Consider the following 21337-nt stretch of genomic DNA (forward strand, 5'->3'; position numbering starts at 1 on the left):
CTCTGAAGACCATGCAAAAATGAGATAAAAATACTATACACTTTTTTGTAAATTAAAAACAAAAATAAAGAGCAGTAACAACCAACTGAGAATTATATCTTAAGAATCAGGAGAAGTGGGGGGAAAGCTCAGTGGTTAAAAGCACTTGTGGCTGGTCTTGCAGAGGACCCAGGTTTGGCTCATAACTTCCATAACTGGAGCTTCAGGAGAACCAATGCCCTCTTCTGGCCTTCACTGGCATTGCACACACACAGAACACATTCTTATGCAGGCAAAACACTCATACATAGAACTAAAGCAACAAACTCATGCTATTAACACTAAAAGGTCCACGAAACACTGGGCTCACATTTCTGGAGTCTTGGATTTGTTTTTTCCATTAAAAAACTCAGGAAGAGCACGCCGTTCAATCACATGAATACTGAAAGAAAAGAGCAGATTGATATTGTTTTTTGAGAATTAAATCTTAAAATTTGAGCTGTGCATTACTCACTTTTCAAAGGAGAACAGTTTGACTAGACAACATCCTTTATATTTAAGAAGAAAAAAACAATTACAAAGCTTTGTGTTTTCTACTGAAGTCTATGCATACTATAGTCTTCCATTCTAACTGAAAAATTTCTGCTGGGAACGAAAGTCTGTAACACCAACAATTCAGACAGTCAAGGATGAACAAAATCTGATCTTAGCATGGGATAAAGCTTGAGAGCCAGTCTCAAAACAACAAAAACTATGTGGACAATAAAAATCATAAATTTTATTACTCATTTTCAAAACATTAGAGAAATTTAAAATGGCACAAAATAAAAAGACTTCTTTGGAAACTGAATGGCAAAAATCAGAGTAGTAACTACAGCAACACAGTAATGAAGTGAACCAAGATCAAGAATTTATAACAGTTGCTCAGATTTCTAAAATTAAGCATGTCATATTATGGGTACTCCCAACCATAAAATTATTACATTTCTATTTCATAACTGGAATCTTGCTACCGTTATCATAACACAGATATGATATCCAGGACATCTGATATGTGACCACAAAAGAGGTCATGACCAACAAGTTGAGAACAACTGGATAATGAAAAGAAAACACGTATCAGTGAGACTGGAACAGACAAAACAACACAGCTGATTTGAAGTAAGTGTTCCCACTGCTCAGTCCCATGCTTCAGATGGAAAAAGCCCACTCACCAATTATAATCAAACCAGGATGCATAGCTGGGGATAATGATGTGATTGGTCTGTTCTGTGACATTATCTTCACCTGGGTCAACTGACCGACTCGGATCACCTTTGCTAGGATCTTCATCTTCCTATAAGTAATGAAAGTGAAGTTCACAGAAAGACAAGTCACATCCATGACATCAGGTCACACAAATGAAGACAGTGGATACAGTGTGAAGAACTAAAGACAATTTTCAAGCACGAACATCTCTGACTTCTAGAGCTAGGAAAGTGGCAAAATGACAGGCAATTTGATTTTTCCTTTATCCAAATAGCAAAACACTCACATTATCTAACAAGATTATCTTGCTGTTTCATTCATGAACTACTGACACATGAAGCAAACCTTTTTTCACCAAAGCTTTTCACTTTTTTAAGTTGTTATTTTAAGTGTGTGCTGGTATGTACAATTTACATGCAGTGTCTAGAGAGGACAGAAATGGGTGTCAGTTCCTCAGATAGTTTTAAGTGTTACCAAGGGAATGCTGGGAATCAAAGCTGAACCCTCTGGAACAGTAGCCATGCCCTGTTGCCACAGTGTCTCTGAAGCCCTTCACAGCAGCTTCCTTTTAACTCATATTATTTTATGATCATGAATCTCAACTGCGAATTTTCACATTATTTACCAGAAGGGTAAAGATTCTAACAAAGCATAAAGATATGATTGCTTTTACTCCAAACACAAAACATGAGTGCCTACTAATAGTCCTAATAAGTTAACTCACTTATTCCTCGTAATGACCCTAGAGTTACAGTAGAAACTACTTAGTATTTCTGTACAGAAAAGGAAAATTCTCAGCGGTAAATGACTAACAGAAAGAAGCGCAGCTAGAGGACGCACAGCAGCAGTCACTTGGCTACTAAACATGAGCTGTGGGAGAGTGCGCTGGGTGTGGCGGGTCACACCTGCAGGCCCAGCACTTGGGAGACAGAGGGCAGCCTGGTCTACAGAGTGACTGGAGAGACAAGCAGGACTACCATGCGGAGGCTCCACATGGTAGGAGACCAGCTCCCCCAACAGATCCTCTCAATTACAGCACACACAGCTACACACCGGGACCCCACTCCAATTCTATTGGATCAGATCTCTACCACACAGTTTAAAATCAAATCGTTCAAGTGCCTCAGAAATTTTTTACTGATATCTCTTCTCAGCAAAACTATGTCACAGATTGCACATCGTGAATGATATTCACAACTTTTAACAGTCGCTCCTGGGGATTGAAATCAGCTGTTGTTACAGGCAAAAATGAAAAACCCAACCATTCTGTTTTACCAATAAAGACTCAGGAGACAGGTGGCTGGGGTGAAAACCTGCTAGCTCAGAGAGACAGAAAGCTCTGGATGGAAAAAAACCAGGAGCAAAGGGATAAAACAAAAACAAAAACCCAAGACTGAAGGCTTGCTAGCTCAAAGGCCAAAAAGTCAGAGAACTGAGGAGCAGAAGCCGAAGCTAAAGCCAGAGCTTAAGCTAAAAGCTCTTCTTCGTGCTGTCTTAAACACCCCTCACAGGCCCTCCTACTCTTTAATCCTTGTCAGCTGGCTTCTTACTCCACCTCTTGATTTAGGGTTAACTTTATTAAATCCTGTGTACAAAAGCTCTAGTTGAGGACAGCCTGGTCTACAAAACGGGTTGCAGGACAGCCATGGCTACAAAGAAACCCTGGTCCAAAAAAACAAATTAAAACAACAATAAAACAGAACTATTAGCTGGGAGTATGAAACAGAAAATTTAACTGAATGTGGTAGCTAATGACAGAAATTTGGTATAGTTTGAAAAAATGACTCAAAAAAAAAAGCTAGGTACAGTATGCATATGGTTTAAGTTACGTTGGAGACCAAGAATCAGGTCATTATGAGCCAAAAAAAAAAAAAAAAAAGTGTGAGAGAGAGACCCTGTCACAAGCCAAGAATGGACCAGGGACCAGGTAGTAGGTGCTTATTCATTATATTTGCAAGCCCCTCAGGTATAATCCCCATTTTTACATGCACCTGGCACGGGAATAACAGTGGTGAGAAGGAACAGGATGGAGGATCAATAGTTCAAAGACATCCTTGGACAGAGTTCAGTTTGAGAACAATCTGAGTTCTCTTTCTGCTCAGGGCACGTGTCTAAAAGAAGCTCCTCTCACACAGGCTTAAATGAACTTTTACCTTTCCTCCTGTTGTAACTGCTTCTTCATCTTGCTCATCTGTAAAATCAAAACAAGTTGTTTTAATAATCACTCATTGCTTTTTGAGTTATGTAGCATAAACAAAATAGATCCTTACTAAACCGAATTAACAATGAAGAAATGATCATCTTACACAAATGCATTAAGATGGAAGATCATACCAATTTTTAAGCAAATGAAAAGTTCATAATTAATATCTGCCAGTTATCATAATTATAACATCATCATGTGGATCTTATTGGTAACAAGATCATGTAAGAGAGTTGACTGAAGACCCAGTCTCAGTTGGGCGATGGTGGCACACACATTTAATCCTAACACTTGGGAAGCAAAGGGAGGGAGAGTTCTGAGTTTGAGGCCACCTGGTCTACAGAACTACAAATAGTGGTGAAATCACATATGAAATCCCTTAAATAAAAATTTACAGACAAGCTGAGTGCGGTGGTGGATGCCTGTAATCCCAGCTCCTACAGAGGTAGAGGCAGGCCAATCTCTGAGAGTTCCACGCAAGCCTAGTTAACAAAGTGAACCCAGGACAGCCAAGGCTACACAGAGAAACCCTGTCTCAAAAAATTCAAAACAAAACAAAACCAAAAAACAAACAAATTTACAGTCAATAAAATTTAAAAGAAAAATCCACAAAACTATCTGATGTAGCCGGGCATGGCAGCTCACTCCTCTAATCCCACCAGTAGGGAGAAAGAGGTTGTCCATCTCTTCTGAGGAAGTCCAGTCTACAAAATGAAGTCCTGACCACTCAGGGCCAACAGTGAGATACTGTCCCAAAAACAAACAACAACCAAAACAGGGGTGGTGTCAGCACATGCCTTTAACCTCATCACTAAGGAGGCAGAACAGGCTAGCCTGGTCCTCAGCGAGCTAGCTCCAGGACAGTCAGGACTAAAGAGAGAAACTCTATCTCAGGGAGGGAAAAGTTGATGTCACAGAACCGATTAGTAACATAAAATGAACTATAAACACACACACCCAAGTCTCTGAGGCTAAAAGCATGTCCTGTATGTAACATAAGACAGCAACAGAGCATGGTGGCAATATAAATCACTGACGATGACCCCCAACATGGGCTACGCCATTTAATATTAGCATGCTTGGGAAGAGCCTGCTGAAATACTCAAGTCTCCATTCCAAATGAGTAAAAAATAAATAATCATTATTATTCTAGTCAAATAGTTTATTAGTAAAACAGAGCTAAGAGGGTGTACCAGTGAAGTGTATGACTGCCCAGAACACAAATGTGCAGCACAGAGGTGACGCCACTAACCTGCCACTAGTAACCGGCTTGGGCTCAGTAAGTATGTTATAAAGGAAAAAAAAGGAGAGCAAAGTGTGGTGTCCATTCAAAACTGGCAGCTTGCCATCAACTATAAATTATTTCTAACAAGTGATGAGTAACATATAGGTAAGAATCAAAAATCCATGAAGCATGAGGAAACCTAAGGAAAATCAGTCTCTTACCAGATGCTATTACACTAATAGTTAAAAATTACAATTTAAGCGTGGAGTGGAGTTCACGCCCGCTATGCACGTGACTCTGGGTTTCATCGCCCCAAACACTAAAAGCTCTCTATTCTTTCACACGTTTCTGTGACTAAGACACTCTTGACACCTGGCCAAAACTGACATATATTAAGCGACATCTTTCTTTCATATCCCAACATGCTCTTCAATAAATATGCTATGCTTCTCTGGGTGGGTATAAAAACCTGTTTTCTTTTTTCCCCAATACCTCAAGAATAGAAGGAGTAGTACAGATTTCTATGACCAAGAAGGGAACTAAAACAGCTACAACTCTGAAAACAAAATGTACATTTGAGGGGCTGGAGAGATGGCTCAGTGGTTAAGAGCACTCATAGGACTCAGGTTCTATTCCCAAGAGCTACAAGGCAGCTTACAATGGTCTGTAAGTCCAGAATTAGGCTCTCCTTATATGTGAGGGTATTGTATACAGACATTCAAACAAGCATCCATACACATAAATAAAATTGAAGAAAAAATACACCTGATAGGTCACAGCGGCCTTGGTGTCAAAGTCATATTACAGCTGAGATTGAAATGAAAAGTGCCAGGGGAAAAAAACAGCAATGTCAAATTCAAAGAACCTAATTCTCCACTGGAGAGCAAGAACATCTCCAGCCACAACACTCAGTGCAGTGTCATGCTCTAATACAAGTGTATAATATATGCTGAAAAAGTCAGGGTATTTCACGCTATTTCTTTTCCATTATATTGTGGTTGGAGCCTTTAGGCTCTTCTCACATAAGCAATTATTATGTGCATGCTCTGGTATAAAAAGTTCTGTCAACCAGCTGTGGTGGTGCACAGCTCTAATCCAAGAGCAAAGGCAGGTGAATCTGTGAGTTTGAGGGCAGTCTAGAGTTCCAGGACTGAGCAAAAGAAGAAAAAGCTACACAGAAAAACTCTGTCTCAAAGACACACACAAAACACAAACCAAATCATCAAAAATAATAACAAAACCTATCAACCTGCCACCCAGGCACTGTGGTATGCACTTTAATCAAATCACTTGGGAAGCAGACAGATCTCTGAGAGTTTAAAGCCAATCTTGTCTAAAGAATGAGTTCCAGGCTACTCAGAAATAGAGACCCTGAGTTAAAAACATATCAGAACAAAACAACAAAAAACCCAAACAAGTTATCAATTACAAATTACCACCCTTGTTTAGCAAAATTTCAGTGAAAAACATCCAGCTTCATAACCTTCCACATTGTCTGTCCACACAGAAGGAAGAAATAAAAGTCGACTTATAATTAGCATTTCCTTTTCTGGCATTTGAATCAGTGACTCTTGGTTGTGAAAGAGAAATGAATATATGTAATGTACAACAGGCCAGACAATAACACCAGGATAAGGTAGACATACCTTCAGAGCGCACCCGTTTGCCTTCTTTGACTTGCCATCAGAAGTGCTCTGCCTAAACGTTGGGCGTTTAAAATAGTCATGCACCAGTATGTGCCACTGTGGCATAAGCCACAGATATAGCACGAAGAAATGAAACGCAAACTTAAAAAGTTTCCTAAGGGGCTGGGAAATGGCTCCACACTCCAATGGGTACTTGCCACGTTCAAGATCAACCCCTGGGATTCCACTGTTTAAGGATGGTGGAATCCCAATTGTTGCCCTCTGCCTGAACAAACTGCACCATTCATGCCTGCACTCAGATCACATACACAAAATTAAGTAAGAACTTTATTTTGTTCAAAGAGGATGGTGTTGAGGGACACAGAGTCCTTTAGCCCAGGATGGCCTGGAATTCATTATGTAGTTCAAGGCTAACCTCAAACTCATGAATAAATATTGTGAATATCCTTGAACTTCTAAGAATGCAAACATCTGCACAAACCCTGTAAATATTAACACACAATAAAAACCATACTGTAACTGGAATGATTCCTTTAAAACCCAGATGCTAACTATTTTCAAGTGAAAATAAGATGCTGCCAAGTTTGTTAGAAAATGCCATATGCTGGCAACTGCAGGTCAAGGAAATACAAACAATGGATCATAGTAGGAACTTGAAAGAGGACAGTAAAGAAGGAAGCTGGCTAATCTTGAAAAACAGTAGACAAGGAAAACGAAAGTAACCATCTCAAATAAATAATGCAGTATTTAAAGCTCTCACACAGTCAAGAAAGATTTGGGGATGGTTTCCTTACCTAGATCTGCCACTGTGCCTCCTTTAACAGGTGTGTTTTCACTATCTTTCTTTGGATTTACTACAAGAGTGGAAAAAACAGCAGAATCATTTGTTAGAGAAAATAAGTCACACTGATTTTAAAAATATAAAGTAAGGAGCTGGAGAGATGGATAAGCGGTCAGGCAAAGTGGATCAGTGTAACTCCAATCCCAAGGAATATGATGCCCTCTTCTGGCTTCCCACGGCCTGCATGGTACACACATGCAGACAAAAGAGAAAATTAAGTTAAAATAAATAGGCTAGGCAGTGGTGGTGGCACATGCCCTTAATCCCAGCACTTGGGAGACAGAGGCAGGTGGATCTCTAAATTTGAGGCCAACCTGGTCTACAGACTTAAGTTCAAGGACAGCCAGGACTACACAGAGAAACCCTGTCTCAAAAAACGAGACAAAAACAAGTCCACATACATAAATGAAATTAAAGACAAGACAATACAATTAAAATAGGTACGTGTATCATTATATCCTGAGTATAGCCCAGTATTCACGTAAAAACATCAGAACACAAACTACCAGCCATATTCTGTAATAAATCACTCAAATAGCAACATATTTCTATTCTACAAATGCAGAAAAGTTAACTTGTCAACACACGGTAGAATCCCTGCTAACATTTTTCTGTATTGGACATTATAGGAACCTGATTTTTACATTACTCATTTTCTCCCTTAAAAAACTGTTGGGGATGAGACTGAAATTGAACTTAGAATGTCACACACGCTAGGCATGCACTGCAGTACTATTCCCATCTCTTATTTTATTTTTATTTCTTTAGTTTTTATGAAGACCAAGCTTACCTCAAATTCATGATCGTCCTGCATAAGCCTCCTAAGAGCTTGAATTATGGGTTTACACCACTATACAGACGACAGTTTTAAATGTATGTACCTGTCTGATTGGAGTGTCTTTTCAATAGGAAAATCACAAACAAAACAAAAAACAAAAACAAAACAAAACAAAAAAACCTAAATGACCAATAAATAAAATGAGAAAGTAAGAACTTTTAAAAACTTTTAGGAGAAAATCTATTCCTATTTCAAAGTTAAGAGTTATGTGGTGGGGGCTGGAGAGTTGGCTTAGCAGTTAAGAGCACTGTCTGCTCTTCCAAAGGTCATGAGTTCAATTCCCAGCAACCACATGGTGGCTCACAACCATCTGTAATGTGAACTGATTCCCTCTTCTGGCAGATGTAAACGCAGACTGAACACTCATATACATGAAATAAATAAATCTTAAAAAAAAAAAAAAAAAAAAAAGAGTTATGTGGTACAAGCAGAGTGGCACAGCCTTTAATCCCAGCACTCAGGAGGTGGAGACAGATGCAGGTAGATCTCTGTAAGTTCGAGGCTAGCCTGGGCCTACATGTGATTTCCAGAACAGCCAGGGCTGTACAGAAATATGCTATTTCAGAAACCTAAGAGAGAAAGAACTGTATCCCCAGAACATAACACACTACTCGATCTATGGTGAAATGAAAGCCAGCACTCAGTCTCATGCAGAAGAGCACCAACCGTTCTTAGGGAGGACCACTTCTTCTATATTTGGTACAGGTGTTGGGTCTTCCATGTCCTTGGTAAGATCTTCTTGCTCATCTTCTTCTTTCTGACTTCTACGCTTCCCATAAAGGCTAGCTTGTCTAATACACATAGGGTAGAAAAAGGACAATTATAGACACTTTTAGCAAAATGGCTAAAGTTCTATCTAATTTATTACTTCTATTCAGAAAAACGTTTAAAAACAAATTAGATACCTGACTCAAGTAACATGAAATGAATCCCAAACTCTAAGTGATTAGTGTAAGAAATGGGAGTCACTCTACTATTCATGAGGAATCTGAATTAGTACAGTAAAGAACAGGTGGGGGTGGAAAGATGGCTGAGCATTTCTTAATTGAGGTTTCTTCTCAAATGACTCTACCTTGTGTCATGTGAGTGAGTGTGTGGTCAGCCTGTTTACATAGCCAGGTCCAGGACAGAGAGGACTATGTAAGAAATCTTGTTTCAAAGTATAACAAATATAACGTGGCAGGAGAGTGAGGTGGTAGTGGCACACACTTTTAATCCTAGCACTCAGGAGGCAGAGGCAGGGTTTGAGGCCAGCCTATTCTACAGAGCTCCATTACAGCTAGGTCATTACAGCTAGGTCTACGTGAGAATCCCAGTCTTGAAAAACAAACAAAAACAAAAACAGTCAAACAAAAACAAAAAAGAAAGACAAATGTATGTATTTAAGTAGGCAAGTCTGAAATTATCAAATATTTACTTCTAATAACTGAATTACCAAATATTATCTGTACTTTTAGTACATACTTAAAGCACTGCATAAAGCATTAAAGTTTCATTTTATATTGTCAGCAATTTATTCAATTAGAAATCTAAACTGTCACTCAGAACAGTTAGGTATGCTATTAGGCTTGTCAGACATCGAACAGTTCAACAGTCAATTTAATCACAAATGGTGATTAAATGGTCAAATCAGTAAAGAGAGAGTAATTATGTGTCTAAGACTGAAGCTATGAGAAAACATGTTTACAGAATAGCTTTGTATCAAACCTTTACCTGTACTCTCAACCTTGTCTCCTGATTGCCAAGGTAACAGGCTCAGGACATGAACTGCAAAACTCCTTACCTTGTTAAAGTGTACTTACCAACAAGGAAAAAAGACTGTATTCAAGGTCTTCCTATATAAATAAGACTCCTGTCAAAACTATCTGATCAAGCTGGCAAGACAGGTACCTTCAAGTGAAGGTACCTGACCTGACAACATGAGTTCTTATGATCTCCATACCCAAACAGAAATAAAAAATTTTTAATGTAACAATAAAAACAAGTTAGAAAGACAAGCTATCAAAACAAAAGACTTCAAAGTCAAAAGGATGACTATTGTTTGGCAAAATATCCAACACCTAGGAAAGCATTTCAAAGTTTGTCTCACACTACAAACATCTTACCCTTTCTTTCCACTCTTCTTCCGGGATTCTGCAGGTGTGGGAGGTGGAGGAGAAGGGGAATGCTTCCTCTTGCGAGCATTAGCTGATGCTTTTCTATCTCTCCTCTCTGGACTTCTGACTGGCTAGGAAGAAGTAAATGAAAATAAGCATCAGGCAACTTTGTCAGTTCATAAGTTTCTACAAACCTATGTCCAAAGGTGACTTTCCATACAGTACCGACTTTCTTGGGTCAGAGCAAATGAAGCTACAACACTGAGCACAAAATACCAGCAGTGACGAAACATTCCCGGGCCTCTAAGACCAGCGGCTTTCAACATGTGAGCTGTGACCCTTTAGGGCTTTGACCGACCCTTTCAAAGAGTTGCCTAAGGCCATGAAAAAAACACAGATAAATTTACATTATGATTCTTAATAGAAACAAAATTAGGGTATGAAGTATCAACAAAAATTATTCTAGGGTTCAAGGTCATTACAACTGAGAGAGCATTAGGAATGTTGAAAACCACTATCTTAGGCAAGTCACCAGAATTGAAATACTAATCATAATTCCACACATATTCAAAATATACTACAAGACAAGCCAAACTCTACAAAACAAAAACCATCACTGCTCAATATTTGTACTCTCGGATGGAAAAAGCATTTCAGTAAATAACTAATATAATGATACCTGCTACTGAATTAAGAAATTAGGAGTTCAAATTATCCTCCCAAAAGTGTCATGGATAAAATAGTCTGATAGCTGGTGGTGGTCGTGCATGCCTTTAATCCCGAGATTCTCTAAGTTTGAGGGCAGCCTGGTCTCTACAGATAGCCTAGTTCCAAGACAGCCAGAACTACACAGAGAAACACTATAATGAAATAACAAAACAAAACCCAAATACTTAAAATTTTTAAAATAAATAAAATCTTACAATATACAGTGTGACAAAGATGTTTTAGTATTAAGGTCACAGGTATAAAAACATGAAATGTCTCTATTTTCAGTTAGTGGGTTAAACATATATACACACACACATATACATACAAAAATATAAATACCAAAAACAAACAAACAAACAAACAAACAAACGAATGAATGAATAAAGTATAAACCAGGCATGGTGAAATACATTTGCAACCCAGCACTAGGGAGGCTGGGTTAGGACTGTCAATTCCAGTCAGCCTGAGCTACTAAGTCAGACTATAGGGCAAACACTTGTTCAAAACAATACAATGCACAGAAAGGAAATTTAAGAAGCAAAACAAATAAAAACAATCTTAGAATCCCACAGGTCTTTTCACTGGACTGCCATAAACCCAACAGTTACAAAGGGCTCCCTTTGTGGCCCCAAGTCTTACTCTAGTGGCACTTGTAGCCCACAAGTTGTGAGGTTTTGTTTGTTTCTAGAGACAGGATCTCACTATGTGACTGTAACTAGCTATGCAGACTAGCCTAGTCTCAAACCCACAAAGGCATATCTGCCTGCTCCTGTCTCCTCAGTGCTAGGATTCAAGCCATGCACCATCATTCCTGGCACAAATAGTGCTTTATAAGCAATCATGAGTAAGTAGCTAAAAACCTGAAGTTCACTTAATCAAAATGTTTTAGAGGTTAGCATGTGAAGTAATAGGTTTCATAGTATTATCTTCATATGAATAAGGACTTAGATTTAACAATAATAAAGAATGTTATTTGCTAAATTTCCAATGCAGTACTTTAATTCTTGAGATACGTTAAGACCAGTATTTTGTAGTATTGTGTTTGCACTGAGGTTATAAAAATATATTAAGAAAGTTGGTTTTCCTCAGGAAAACTGTTAGCTAAGATATCATGTGATATTATTTAAAAATCTGAAAGTTACTATTACTTTGTTGACTAAATTTTAAAATGCATTTAAAAATTAAAACATGGGTTAGTACCCACATGGCAGCTCACATCTGACTATAATCTCTAGTTTTGCGGCATCCAGAATCCTCACAGAAAAACCTGCAGGCAAACATGAATGCACATAAAATAAAAATTAATGGGGCTATTGAGATAGCACCATGGTAAAGAACAGTGGCTGCTCAAGGCTTGAGTCCCAGCACGAGGAAGCTTTGAACCTCCACGTGCAGAAGCACACCCTCTTCTGTCATCTACAGATGCCATGCATTCACACATACACATAACACACATATACATTTAACACATTAGTTTAAGGGCTGGAGAGATAGCTCAGGGTTAAGAGCACTGGCTGCTCTTTCAGAGGTCCTCAACTCAATTCCCAGTGATCACATGAAGGCTCACAACTATCTAGAAAGAGATCTGGGACCCTCTTCTGGTGTGCAGCAACACATGTAGGCAGAATATTATATACATAAGAAATAAATAAATCTTTAGACAATTAAAGCTTGTATCTAGTGGACAAAACCAGCAGAATTACTACACTACCTGAACCATTTACATTTACATTTTAATGCTCCATTAGGATTTCCATTACCCTTTCTAGTAAGATGCCAACAAATAGATGGTTCCTAAGTCACTAATGTGTACATATACTTTCTTGAAGATGCTTCTCGGTGTGTATGTGGCAGTTTATCAAAAAAGAAAACATTTATAAAAATGAAAACAAAAGCAACCAGAGGAAGAAATAGTGCCAAGTAAAATACCTCTTCGTTCTTTGTTGGAATTCGCTGACGAAAGCTCACTGGCTTCCTGTTCTCATCCACTTCATAATCCTCTTCATTCATCCATTCATTGAAAACATCAGTGTCCAATATCCATTTTACATGAACCTAAAATCACACCAAATTGGCACAATTATGATTCAGCACTAGAAAATTTCCTCCTCTTAGTCACACCAAAAGGTATACTTGGGGGAGGGCACGGAGTGCTTGGTTGCAACAAACCGAGAGCCACAAAGTAGCAATTACAAATATAAAGACTTCCTTTAACACTGAAAATAAGCTGTGCTATGGCAGCCAATAAAAGAGAATGAGCTTCTGTTCCAGGATTGTTCCCTGGGGAGACAAGATGTCTACCCCTTGCAGTATGATTCTACCAAACCCCAATTTGCAGAATTAAAGAGCTTATTAAGCCTACTTAGGGTGTGAATAACCCCCCGCAATTAACATGAATGATGATTACAATATAGCTGTAAGCAATGACGTTACCCTTTCTATTAATCTCCCAGTCTATATGCTCTTGCAATCATGAGGTCATATGAACTTAGGGCAGAATTACATATAGAAAGCTAGGAAATAGAAAAAAAGTGGTCAGAATCTACATGTAAGTCCAATGAACCTCCCATATGCTCCTCTATAATGAAATGACAAGTCACATGGCATCGTCTTGGAGGTGTGCAGCAGGTGGCCACAGCTGATAAAAAGAATGGCTATTGTGTTTGAGGGATAGTGCTTCCCAGTAAAAAGAGTTTGATAATATAAGATCCATATTATTTCTGTTGTTGTTGTTGCAGTTTTGTTTTTAAAGACATGGTTTCACTATTATAGCCCTGGCTGGTCTTGAACTCTGAATGTGAACCAGCTTCCTCAAACACAGAGATCCACCTGCCTCTGCCTCCGGAGTGCTGGGATTAAAGGTGTGTGCATGCCCAGCTATAGTTCAGTAGTTTAAAAGAGGAAGGAAAAACGAAGACAACAGGGTAGAGGGGAGCCACAGAGGATCTGCAGGGCCACATACTGAGCCTGCGCTACAAAGGCAGAATTCATGCTTAAAGGCCTCTGCAGGGACCAGGGAAAAGGCGTTTAAAGGGAGAGACTTATGCTGACAACAAACGCAATAACCTGCAGAAAACGGTGATGCCAAGCATACCAGGTACAAAATGCTAAAGGTGTTGGAAAGAGGAGAATGGACATTTTTGGTTAACTAATTCCCATTACTATACACTTTAAGATACTGCTTTTTAAAATCAACGTTTTTGTTTTGTTGAGACAGGGTTTCTCTGTGTAGACCTGGCTGTACTGGTACTTGCTCTCAAGGCCAGGCTGGCCTGCAAATCAGATATCCACCTGCCTCTGCCTCCCAACTGATCAAATCAAAGGCATCCACAACCACATTCCACCAGTCCTCAATTTTTTTTTAAAATGAATTTTGTTCTACTTATTAAAAGCTATGCTCTTAAGAACTGTTGTCTGGGAGCTGGGGAGATGGCTCAGTGGTTAAGAGCACTGTTTGTTCTCCCAGAGCTCCTGAGTTCAATTCCCAGCTACCACATGGTGGCTCACAACCATCTATAATGGGATCTGATGCCCTCTTCTGTCATGAAGGCACACACGAGTGTGTATATACATAGAGTGCTCAGATGTATAAATAAATATTTAAAAAAAAAAAAAAAAAGAACTGTTTTCTGAGGGAGGTCACCAACAGAACATCACCCAGGCTAAACTGTATGTGAACAAAAGCCCCCTTCACTGTCATCTCTTACCAGACGACAGTGGCTAGCCTGGTCTACAGAACTAGTTTAAGGCTAGCCAGTGCAAAACAGAGAAACCTTGTCTTGAAAATGCAAGAGTTTATCATGGATTGTAATTCCAGAATGCTATATGTTCCTAATGATAGGGAAGACATGGCAGAAGGAACACAGAGGTGATTAAAGTTTCTCATACGCTAACTTGACTTTGGGCTCTTCTCAAGCACTGCACACATGAAATTCTTAGACCTTAATACTATGCCATCAGGGACACGGACAGTCTTTTAAATTGAGGTGTGGAGATTGGTCTTTTGCCTGTTTCTACCCCTCAAGATTTGGTTAGTTATCCTTGTTTTGTAGACCTACCTAAAAAACACCTGATTGGTTATATAAAACACACCTGACTGGCCTATACCTCGGCAGGGCAGAATGGGCTGTCGTGGCTAAGGTCCCTGGGCTTTGGAGGATAGCGGATCATGGGACAGGAAGAAAGGAGGAAGGACACCGCCATAATGGGTTAGCTTGGAGAAGGAAGGACAAGGAACTGGAGACACAACTCCCAGATAAAGAATAAAAGCAAGTACCACTGGATGATGGATGAAAGATAGTCCAAATGAGGATGATTAAGGTGGATGGCACTGGATGATGGATGAAAGATAGTCCAAATGAGGATGATTAAGGTGGATGGCACTGGATGATGGATGAAAGATAGTCCAAATGAGGATGATTAAGGTGGATGGCACTGGATGGGGGCTGAGAGGTGAACAGTGAGGTAGAAATATCTGCCTGGCCCATTATAAAATCTCACGGGTGTCTGTGTCTTACTATTTGTGATAGTGGGTTAAAAAATGCTGCCGTGATAATCTCAGGGCAAATAGTAAGTATTATATAGCCCAAAACTCCTTTCTCTATTTACTACAACACTAAGGACATAAAAGAGACCACTTTTATAATACTGTTTTATAATACTTTTTATAATACTGTTAGAAGCTAGGCATGGGGTCACTCCTGTAGCCTCAGTACTAAGGGCACCAAGGCAGAATGATAATTACAAAATCAAGGCCAGTTAGGAATATATAGTAATTTCAGGGACAGCATATAAGTCAGAATAACAGTTTTCCAAATACAAATTAATTTGTTGTGGAGAATGGCAATTAAGAGCGTATAAAACTACTTTAAGTATATTATTATTTCTGGGTTTATTTATGTATGTTATTACGAGTATTTTGCTGCGTGTATATCTATGCATACGTGTGGCTGGTAGAACATGGGTGTTGGCAACTGAACCAGGCTTTCAGAAAGAACAAGTTCTCTGCTAAGCCATCTCCACCTTCAGCAATAATTTGTGAAACCCCCTCCTCAAGACAGGTTTTCTCTGTTTAGAATTGGCTGCCCTGAACTCGCTTTATAGACCAGGCTGGCCTTGAACTCACAATGATCTACCTGTCCCTACCTCTACGAGTGCCGAGATTAATGATGAGTGCCACTACGGCCTGCTGTGGATTGGTTTTTCTTTTGTAATCGCTGTTTTCATCCTGACAGGGTCTTTCTACATAGTGCAGTTGTCCTAGAACTCAGTAGGTAGACCAGCCTGGCCTTGAACTCAAAGAGATCTACCTGCCTCCCAAGTACTGGGATTAAAGGCATGCATCACTTTGCTCGGCTAAGAAATAATTTCTTTTTTTTACAGGCCCATTACCTTCCATGGCTTTTCTGGAATTGGTGGATCTTCAATTTCAGCATCAACATCATTACTGTGGACCCAAGTGTCATAGCTATAAAGAAAATTAAAAAAACAAACAAAAATCAGAGCCAAGTTCTATTCATTAGAAAGGGTACTCAAACACTAAGAATATGTGTTACAAATATTATTAGGAGAAAAATTAGTAAAATGATGGGTCAATTAGGTTGATCTGTGGGTAAAAGAATTTGCCACAAGCATAACAACCTGAGTCCCATTCCTAGAAATCACATACAAACAGAACTGACTTGTCAAACCTGCCCTGTGACCTCCACACATGTACCATGGAATGACTGCATTTACCCTCACACACACATTACACACACACACAATGATACTGTTAAAGCAAAGCAAAAACAAAAACAAACCTTAATGACTTTTGTTTCACCACGGTCAATAAAAATGAACCAAGACAAAAATTGTCTGAATTGGTTGAAAACAACTGTAAACAGCTGTTACCCTTTGCTCAAAATTCCTCTTTAACTTAGCCTTCTGGTCAGCACCATCACCTGAGACTGTTTTGTTCTCAGGCCCAGCACTCAGTTCTTCAGTCTCTGCTGCCATCTTGTAGTTTTTGCCATATCAAACATTATAATTAACACAAACATTAAATGTTAACAATCTCTTTGATATTAAACAACACAGGGAATCTTTCAAACAAAAGCCTCCTCTTGATGATCTCATTCAGGTTTCTAAAGTCATACTACAGTTCTTTTTTTTTTTTTTTTTTTTCATACTACAGTTCTTAAATATTACATCTATCACATAAGTGAATCTGAAACTCAAATCCAACAGGTAGTTCTACATTCTCTAGCTTATGTGTAATAACTGTTCCAAAACAAGAACACTCTAAGTTCATCTTGCAATGGCCCACTGGTATCAAAAAATTTCAAAGTGTGGGGCTGGAGAGATGGTTCAGCGGTTAAGGGCATTGGCTACTCCTGCAGAGGTCCTGAGTTCAGTTCCCAGCAACCACATGGTGGCTCACAACCATCTATAGTGAGATCTGATGCTCTGTTCTGTCATGCACATATACATGCAGCTCTCATATACATAAATAAATATATTAAAATTTTTTCGAAGTAAACAAATCCACTTAGCCAATTGCAGAGACCAAAACACTTGACTTCAAAACACTTCGCTCCAATGTACATCTCATGTCAAACCACCTGCCAATCTACCAAATGCACCTTCAGAGTATGTCCTGAGTCTACCTTCTCATTCCACACTGTCTTATCCTCTCCACTGCTTTCCCAAGAACTGACGTTTTCACATATCAACAGATTGATCTTTACAAAAAGTAAGCACAACATTCCATAACTGAGAAATTTCATGACTGAGCGTTCCGTTTTTAAAAATAACACAAGCAAGGGTCATCTGGAATGAGGGAGCCTCAGCTGAGTGAGTGTGTCCATCAGCCTGGCCTGTAGACAAGGTGGTAATAAGTTCTCTTGAGGCTCCATCTAAATGTTTCAGAGCACAAACTCCTTTTCTCTGATAGTAACAATGAAAACAAACAGCTTTTTAAAAAGTGGTGGCATGCCAGGCAGTGGCAGCACACAACTTTAACCCCAGCACTCAGGGGGCAGAGGCAGGTGGATCTCAGTGAGTTCAAGGTCAGCCAGGGCTAAATATTAAAGACCTGCCTCAAAAACAAGACTAGGCACATTCTCTTAAAATTTAACATAACTAATGATTAACTAATGATATATTGTCTTTGCTTAAAAATGTAATTATGCCAGATGCGATGATCCACGACTGTTGTTCCAGAAATATAGGATACACTGTCGATAAGAGCAGACAATAACAAAGACAAAAGGAAGACAGGGAGAAGAGCAGCGGAGAAAAGAGATGAGAGACAACAGGCAAGGGCATAGGGGTGCACGCCTATAATCCCCAAAACTCTAGAGGCTTAGGCAAAAGGGATGCAAGTTCAAAGCTTGCCGGCATATAGAGATCCTATTTAAAACCAAAACCAAAAAGCCAGTAGGCAAGAGGAAAAGAGGTGCAGGAAAGTAATTTCTGGCAAGAAAAACATCAGAATTAGACATAAAATATAACATTTTAACATGCCTAGTTTTTTGAAAAGATCAAAGTCATTAGTCATAAACATTAGGAAGAAAAGTCCTATTTAAAAAAGGTTACTCAAGGCATGAGAGCTGGCGCTGCTGTGGGGTGGCATGGCAAAAGAGGAATACTCTTCCCCTGTCCTGCTACTTGCAGCACACAGTAAAGATGGCCCTTGCCTTTACCAGCTCAGCATGAAGTGAACAAGCTGGGGCACTGCAGGAAGCTCACCCTGTGTGTGTGGCTGTGGAAGAGCTCACAAGCTGACCAACTCAGCTACCACCCAGACCTGGATCCAGGGCTTTGAGCCAGCCCACCCCATCTATCTACCCCATCTATGATATGCTGGAGTTAGTGAAGAGGCTGGTTCTGCAGATCCAAAGCTATACAGAATCTCCGTGACACAGAACAGGACACCCAAGAGGAGTCCCAGTAAGGATCCAGTATTGATAGTGTACCAGAAGACGGGTCCTGAGCCAGAGCAGTAATTCACTGCATTGAACATTTGGAAATAAAGATGTACGAACAAAAGGGTATACTGTGGGACACATTGTGACACACTACAACATACACAATTTTCTTCTTTTAGTGGGAAGGTTGCAAAGAGGGCGGGTGGGTAGGAAAGGATGGAAAGATGAGAGGGAAGGGGGTGCACAATGTGAAATTCAAAGAATCAATAATAAGTTGAAAAAAAATTTACTTGGGCTGGAGAGATGGCTCAGAGGTTAAGAGCACTGGCTGTTCTTTCAGAGGTCCTGAGCTCAATTCCCGTGCCTCACAACCATCTGTAATGAGATCTGGGGCCCTCTTCTGGAGTGCGTAAAGGAAGAGCACTCATACACATATAATAAATACATAAATCTTTTTTTAAAAAGAAGAAAAAAATTTACTCATTTTATGTGACTGTTTTGCATATATCTACATGACTGATGTCCATGGAGGCCAGAAAAGGAAGTTGGATCTCTTGGAACAGAAGTTACAAACACGTGGGTCCTGGGAACAAAACTTAGATTCTCTTAAAGAACTCAACAAACCAATTCTCCAGCCCCAAAATTTTTCTTAAAAGGCAAACTCCTTAACTAATGGTTTAATGTTAAGAATTTCCTTGGGGCAGGGGGGGAAGAGTTCCCTTGGGCAAATAAATATCTCTTTTTGAGATAAGTAAAATTATCTTATGCTTTAAATGGGAAGTCTCACCTAAAAGGTCTGTAGGTTAAGATCATAACTGGGCTGGGCAGGCAGTGATGGTGCATACCTTTAATGCCAGTGCTCAGGGGCAGAGGCAGATCTCTGAGTTCCAGTACAGCCTGGTCTATGATGCCTCAAAAAAAACCAAAAATAAATAAAATGAATGAATGAATGAATGAATGAGTGAGCAAGCAAGCAAATGATGAAGGACTTGACTATATTAACGGATTAGTTCCTTGAACTCCTACTTGAATGAGCTAGCAGGAAAGGCGGACTGGATGGACATTCGGATGACAGCGCATCTTGGCCTAGCACCTTTATGTGTGTCTGCTTCCAAGCTGCTACCTACACTGCACTACACCTCTTCTACCGTAACGCTCTCGCATACGAGAATACAATCAGAGGCCAAGCAACCACGAAAAGGTAACTCCATTCAGAAAATAAAACACTCTCCTACACATATATGACGGGTATATCTCACATGCTTTGACTTAAAAGATTTTTTTTTTCTTTCTTGGAGACAGGGTTTCTCTGTGTACCCCTGGCTATCCTGAAACCACCCTGTAGACCAAGCAGGTCTCCAACACATTGAGATTTGTCTGCCTCTACCTAGATCTGCCTGGCTTTGCCTCTTGAGTGCTGGAATTAAAGGCATGCGTCTGTTGTGCTGTTTACTGAAAACAAAACAAAACAACCTGTTTCTAGCTGTGCTGTGGCTCAGCCCTACCACATACCTTTAATCCCAAAACTTTGTTTGAATATTATAAACAAAATTAAATAAAGTCAACCATAGGTCAAGAGGCACAGTGGGCTACCAGCAGTCAGGAATTTGAACATAGGATTATTAAGAAAAACAAAAATACAAAAACAGAGAGGAAGAGGAAATAAGGAAGATGGATAGAAGGATACAAGTAGAAGGAGGGACATTCAGTTTAAAAACAGTTTTCTGAGATGGCATAAGAGGTGAGTAATTCCTTCTGGGACTTAGGCTGAGGAGGAAAGACAGCTGGGTGCTTTCTCTGCTTCTCTGGGCTAGCAGGCTTTCAACCTAGCATCTGGATCCCAGAGTCTTTATTTGTAAAATCCAACCATTGAGATCTTGTGTTTTTTTTTTTAAACTTCTATTAATTGCACTTTATTCACTTTGTATCCTGCCATAAACGCCTCCCTTCTACCCTACTAATGCCACCTTCCCTCCCCTTTCTTCATGGATGCCCCTCCCCAAGTCCACTGCTAGGGGAGGTCCCCCTCCACTTACTTCTGATCTTGAGATCTTATTAAAAACAACATAGAGCACTACGCCTGGGTGACACAAATAGTTACAGTAGAGTATGCTTGCTGTCTTTGTGAAGAAAGGAGCCTACGGGCTCTTTTAAAAGTAACAGAAAAGAACATATTATTTACCTGTATTAGAATATCACACTGCATCTCTATTTGTGTATTTAAATTTTACTAATATTTAAAACAATGAAGTTGGGTCAGCGATGAAGCACCTACCCCAAGGTGAGTTAAATCCCTCACTCACTCCTTAACAATGGAGAGACAGAGAGAGAGAGAGAGAGAGAGAGAGAAAGAGAATAAAGGGAACAGCCATGGTGGTGCATGTTTTTAATTCTAGCACTGGGGAGACAGTGGTAGATGCATCTATGAGTTGGAAGCCAGTCTGGCCTACAGAGTGAGCAGCAGGTGAGTCGGGACTACATAGTGAGGAATCTGCCTAAGATGAAAAAGAACAAAAACATTTTAAACAAGTAAGAAAAGTAAGTAAAAACAATAGAAAGACAGACGGAAAAGCATCCTGGTGGTGGTGGTGGTGGTGGCGGCGGCGCAGGCCTTTAATCATAGCACTTGGGAGGCAGAGG

The 21337-nt window shown here is 39.6% G+C and overlaps 1 protein-coding gene across 4 annotated transcripts in view; it reads right to left on the reverse strand.

Moving 5' to 3' along the window:
• Window positions 1-21337, reverse strand: part of Smarcc1 (SWI/SNF related, matrix associated, actin dependent regulator of chromatin subfamily c member 1) — a 107353-nt gene that overhangs the window by 62126 nt on the left and 23890 nt on the right. For 3 of the 4 annotated variants that reach the window (XM_060385226.1, XM_060385225.1, XM_060385228.1), the window contains exons 8-15: window positions 16179-16254; window positions 12717-12842; window positions 10086-10207; window positions 8647-8771; window positions 7096-7155; window positions 3381-3418; window positions 1194-1315; window positions 350-421 (exon numbers count right to left, since the gene is read on the reverse strand). In XM_060385226.1, coding sequence (XP_060241209.1) covers window positions 350-421; window positions 1194-1315; window positions 3381-3418; window positions 7096-7155; window positions 8647-8771; window positions 10086-10207; window positions 12717-12842; window positions 16179-16254 — 741 coding nt within the window. The remainder of the gene's footprint in view (window positions 1-349; window positions 422-1193; window positions 1316-3380; window positions 3419-7095; window positions 7156-8646; window positions 8772-10085; window positions 10208-12716; window positions 12843-16178; window positions 16255-21337) is intronic. The other variant, XM_060385227.1, reaches the window with a different exon arrangement.

Source organism: Meriones unguiculatus, chromosome 6 (assembly GCF_030254825.1).
Source record: "Meriones unguiculatus strain TT.TT164.6M chromosome 6, Bangor_MerUng_6.1, whole genome shotgun sequence".
Classification (NCBI taxonomy): Eukaryota; Metazoa; Chordata; class Mammalia; order Rodentia; family Muridae; genus Meriones; species Meriones unguiculatus.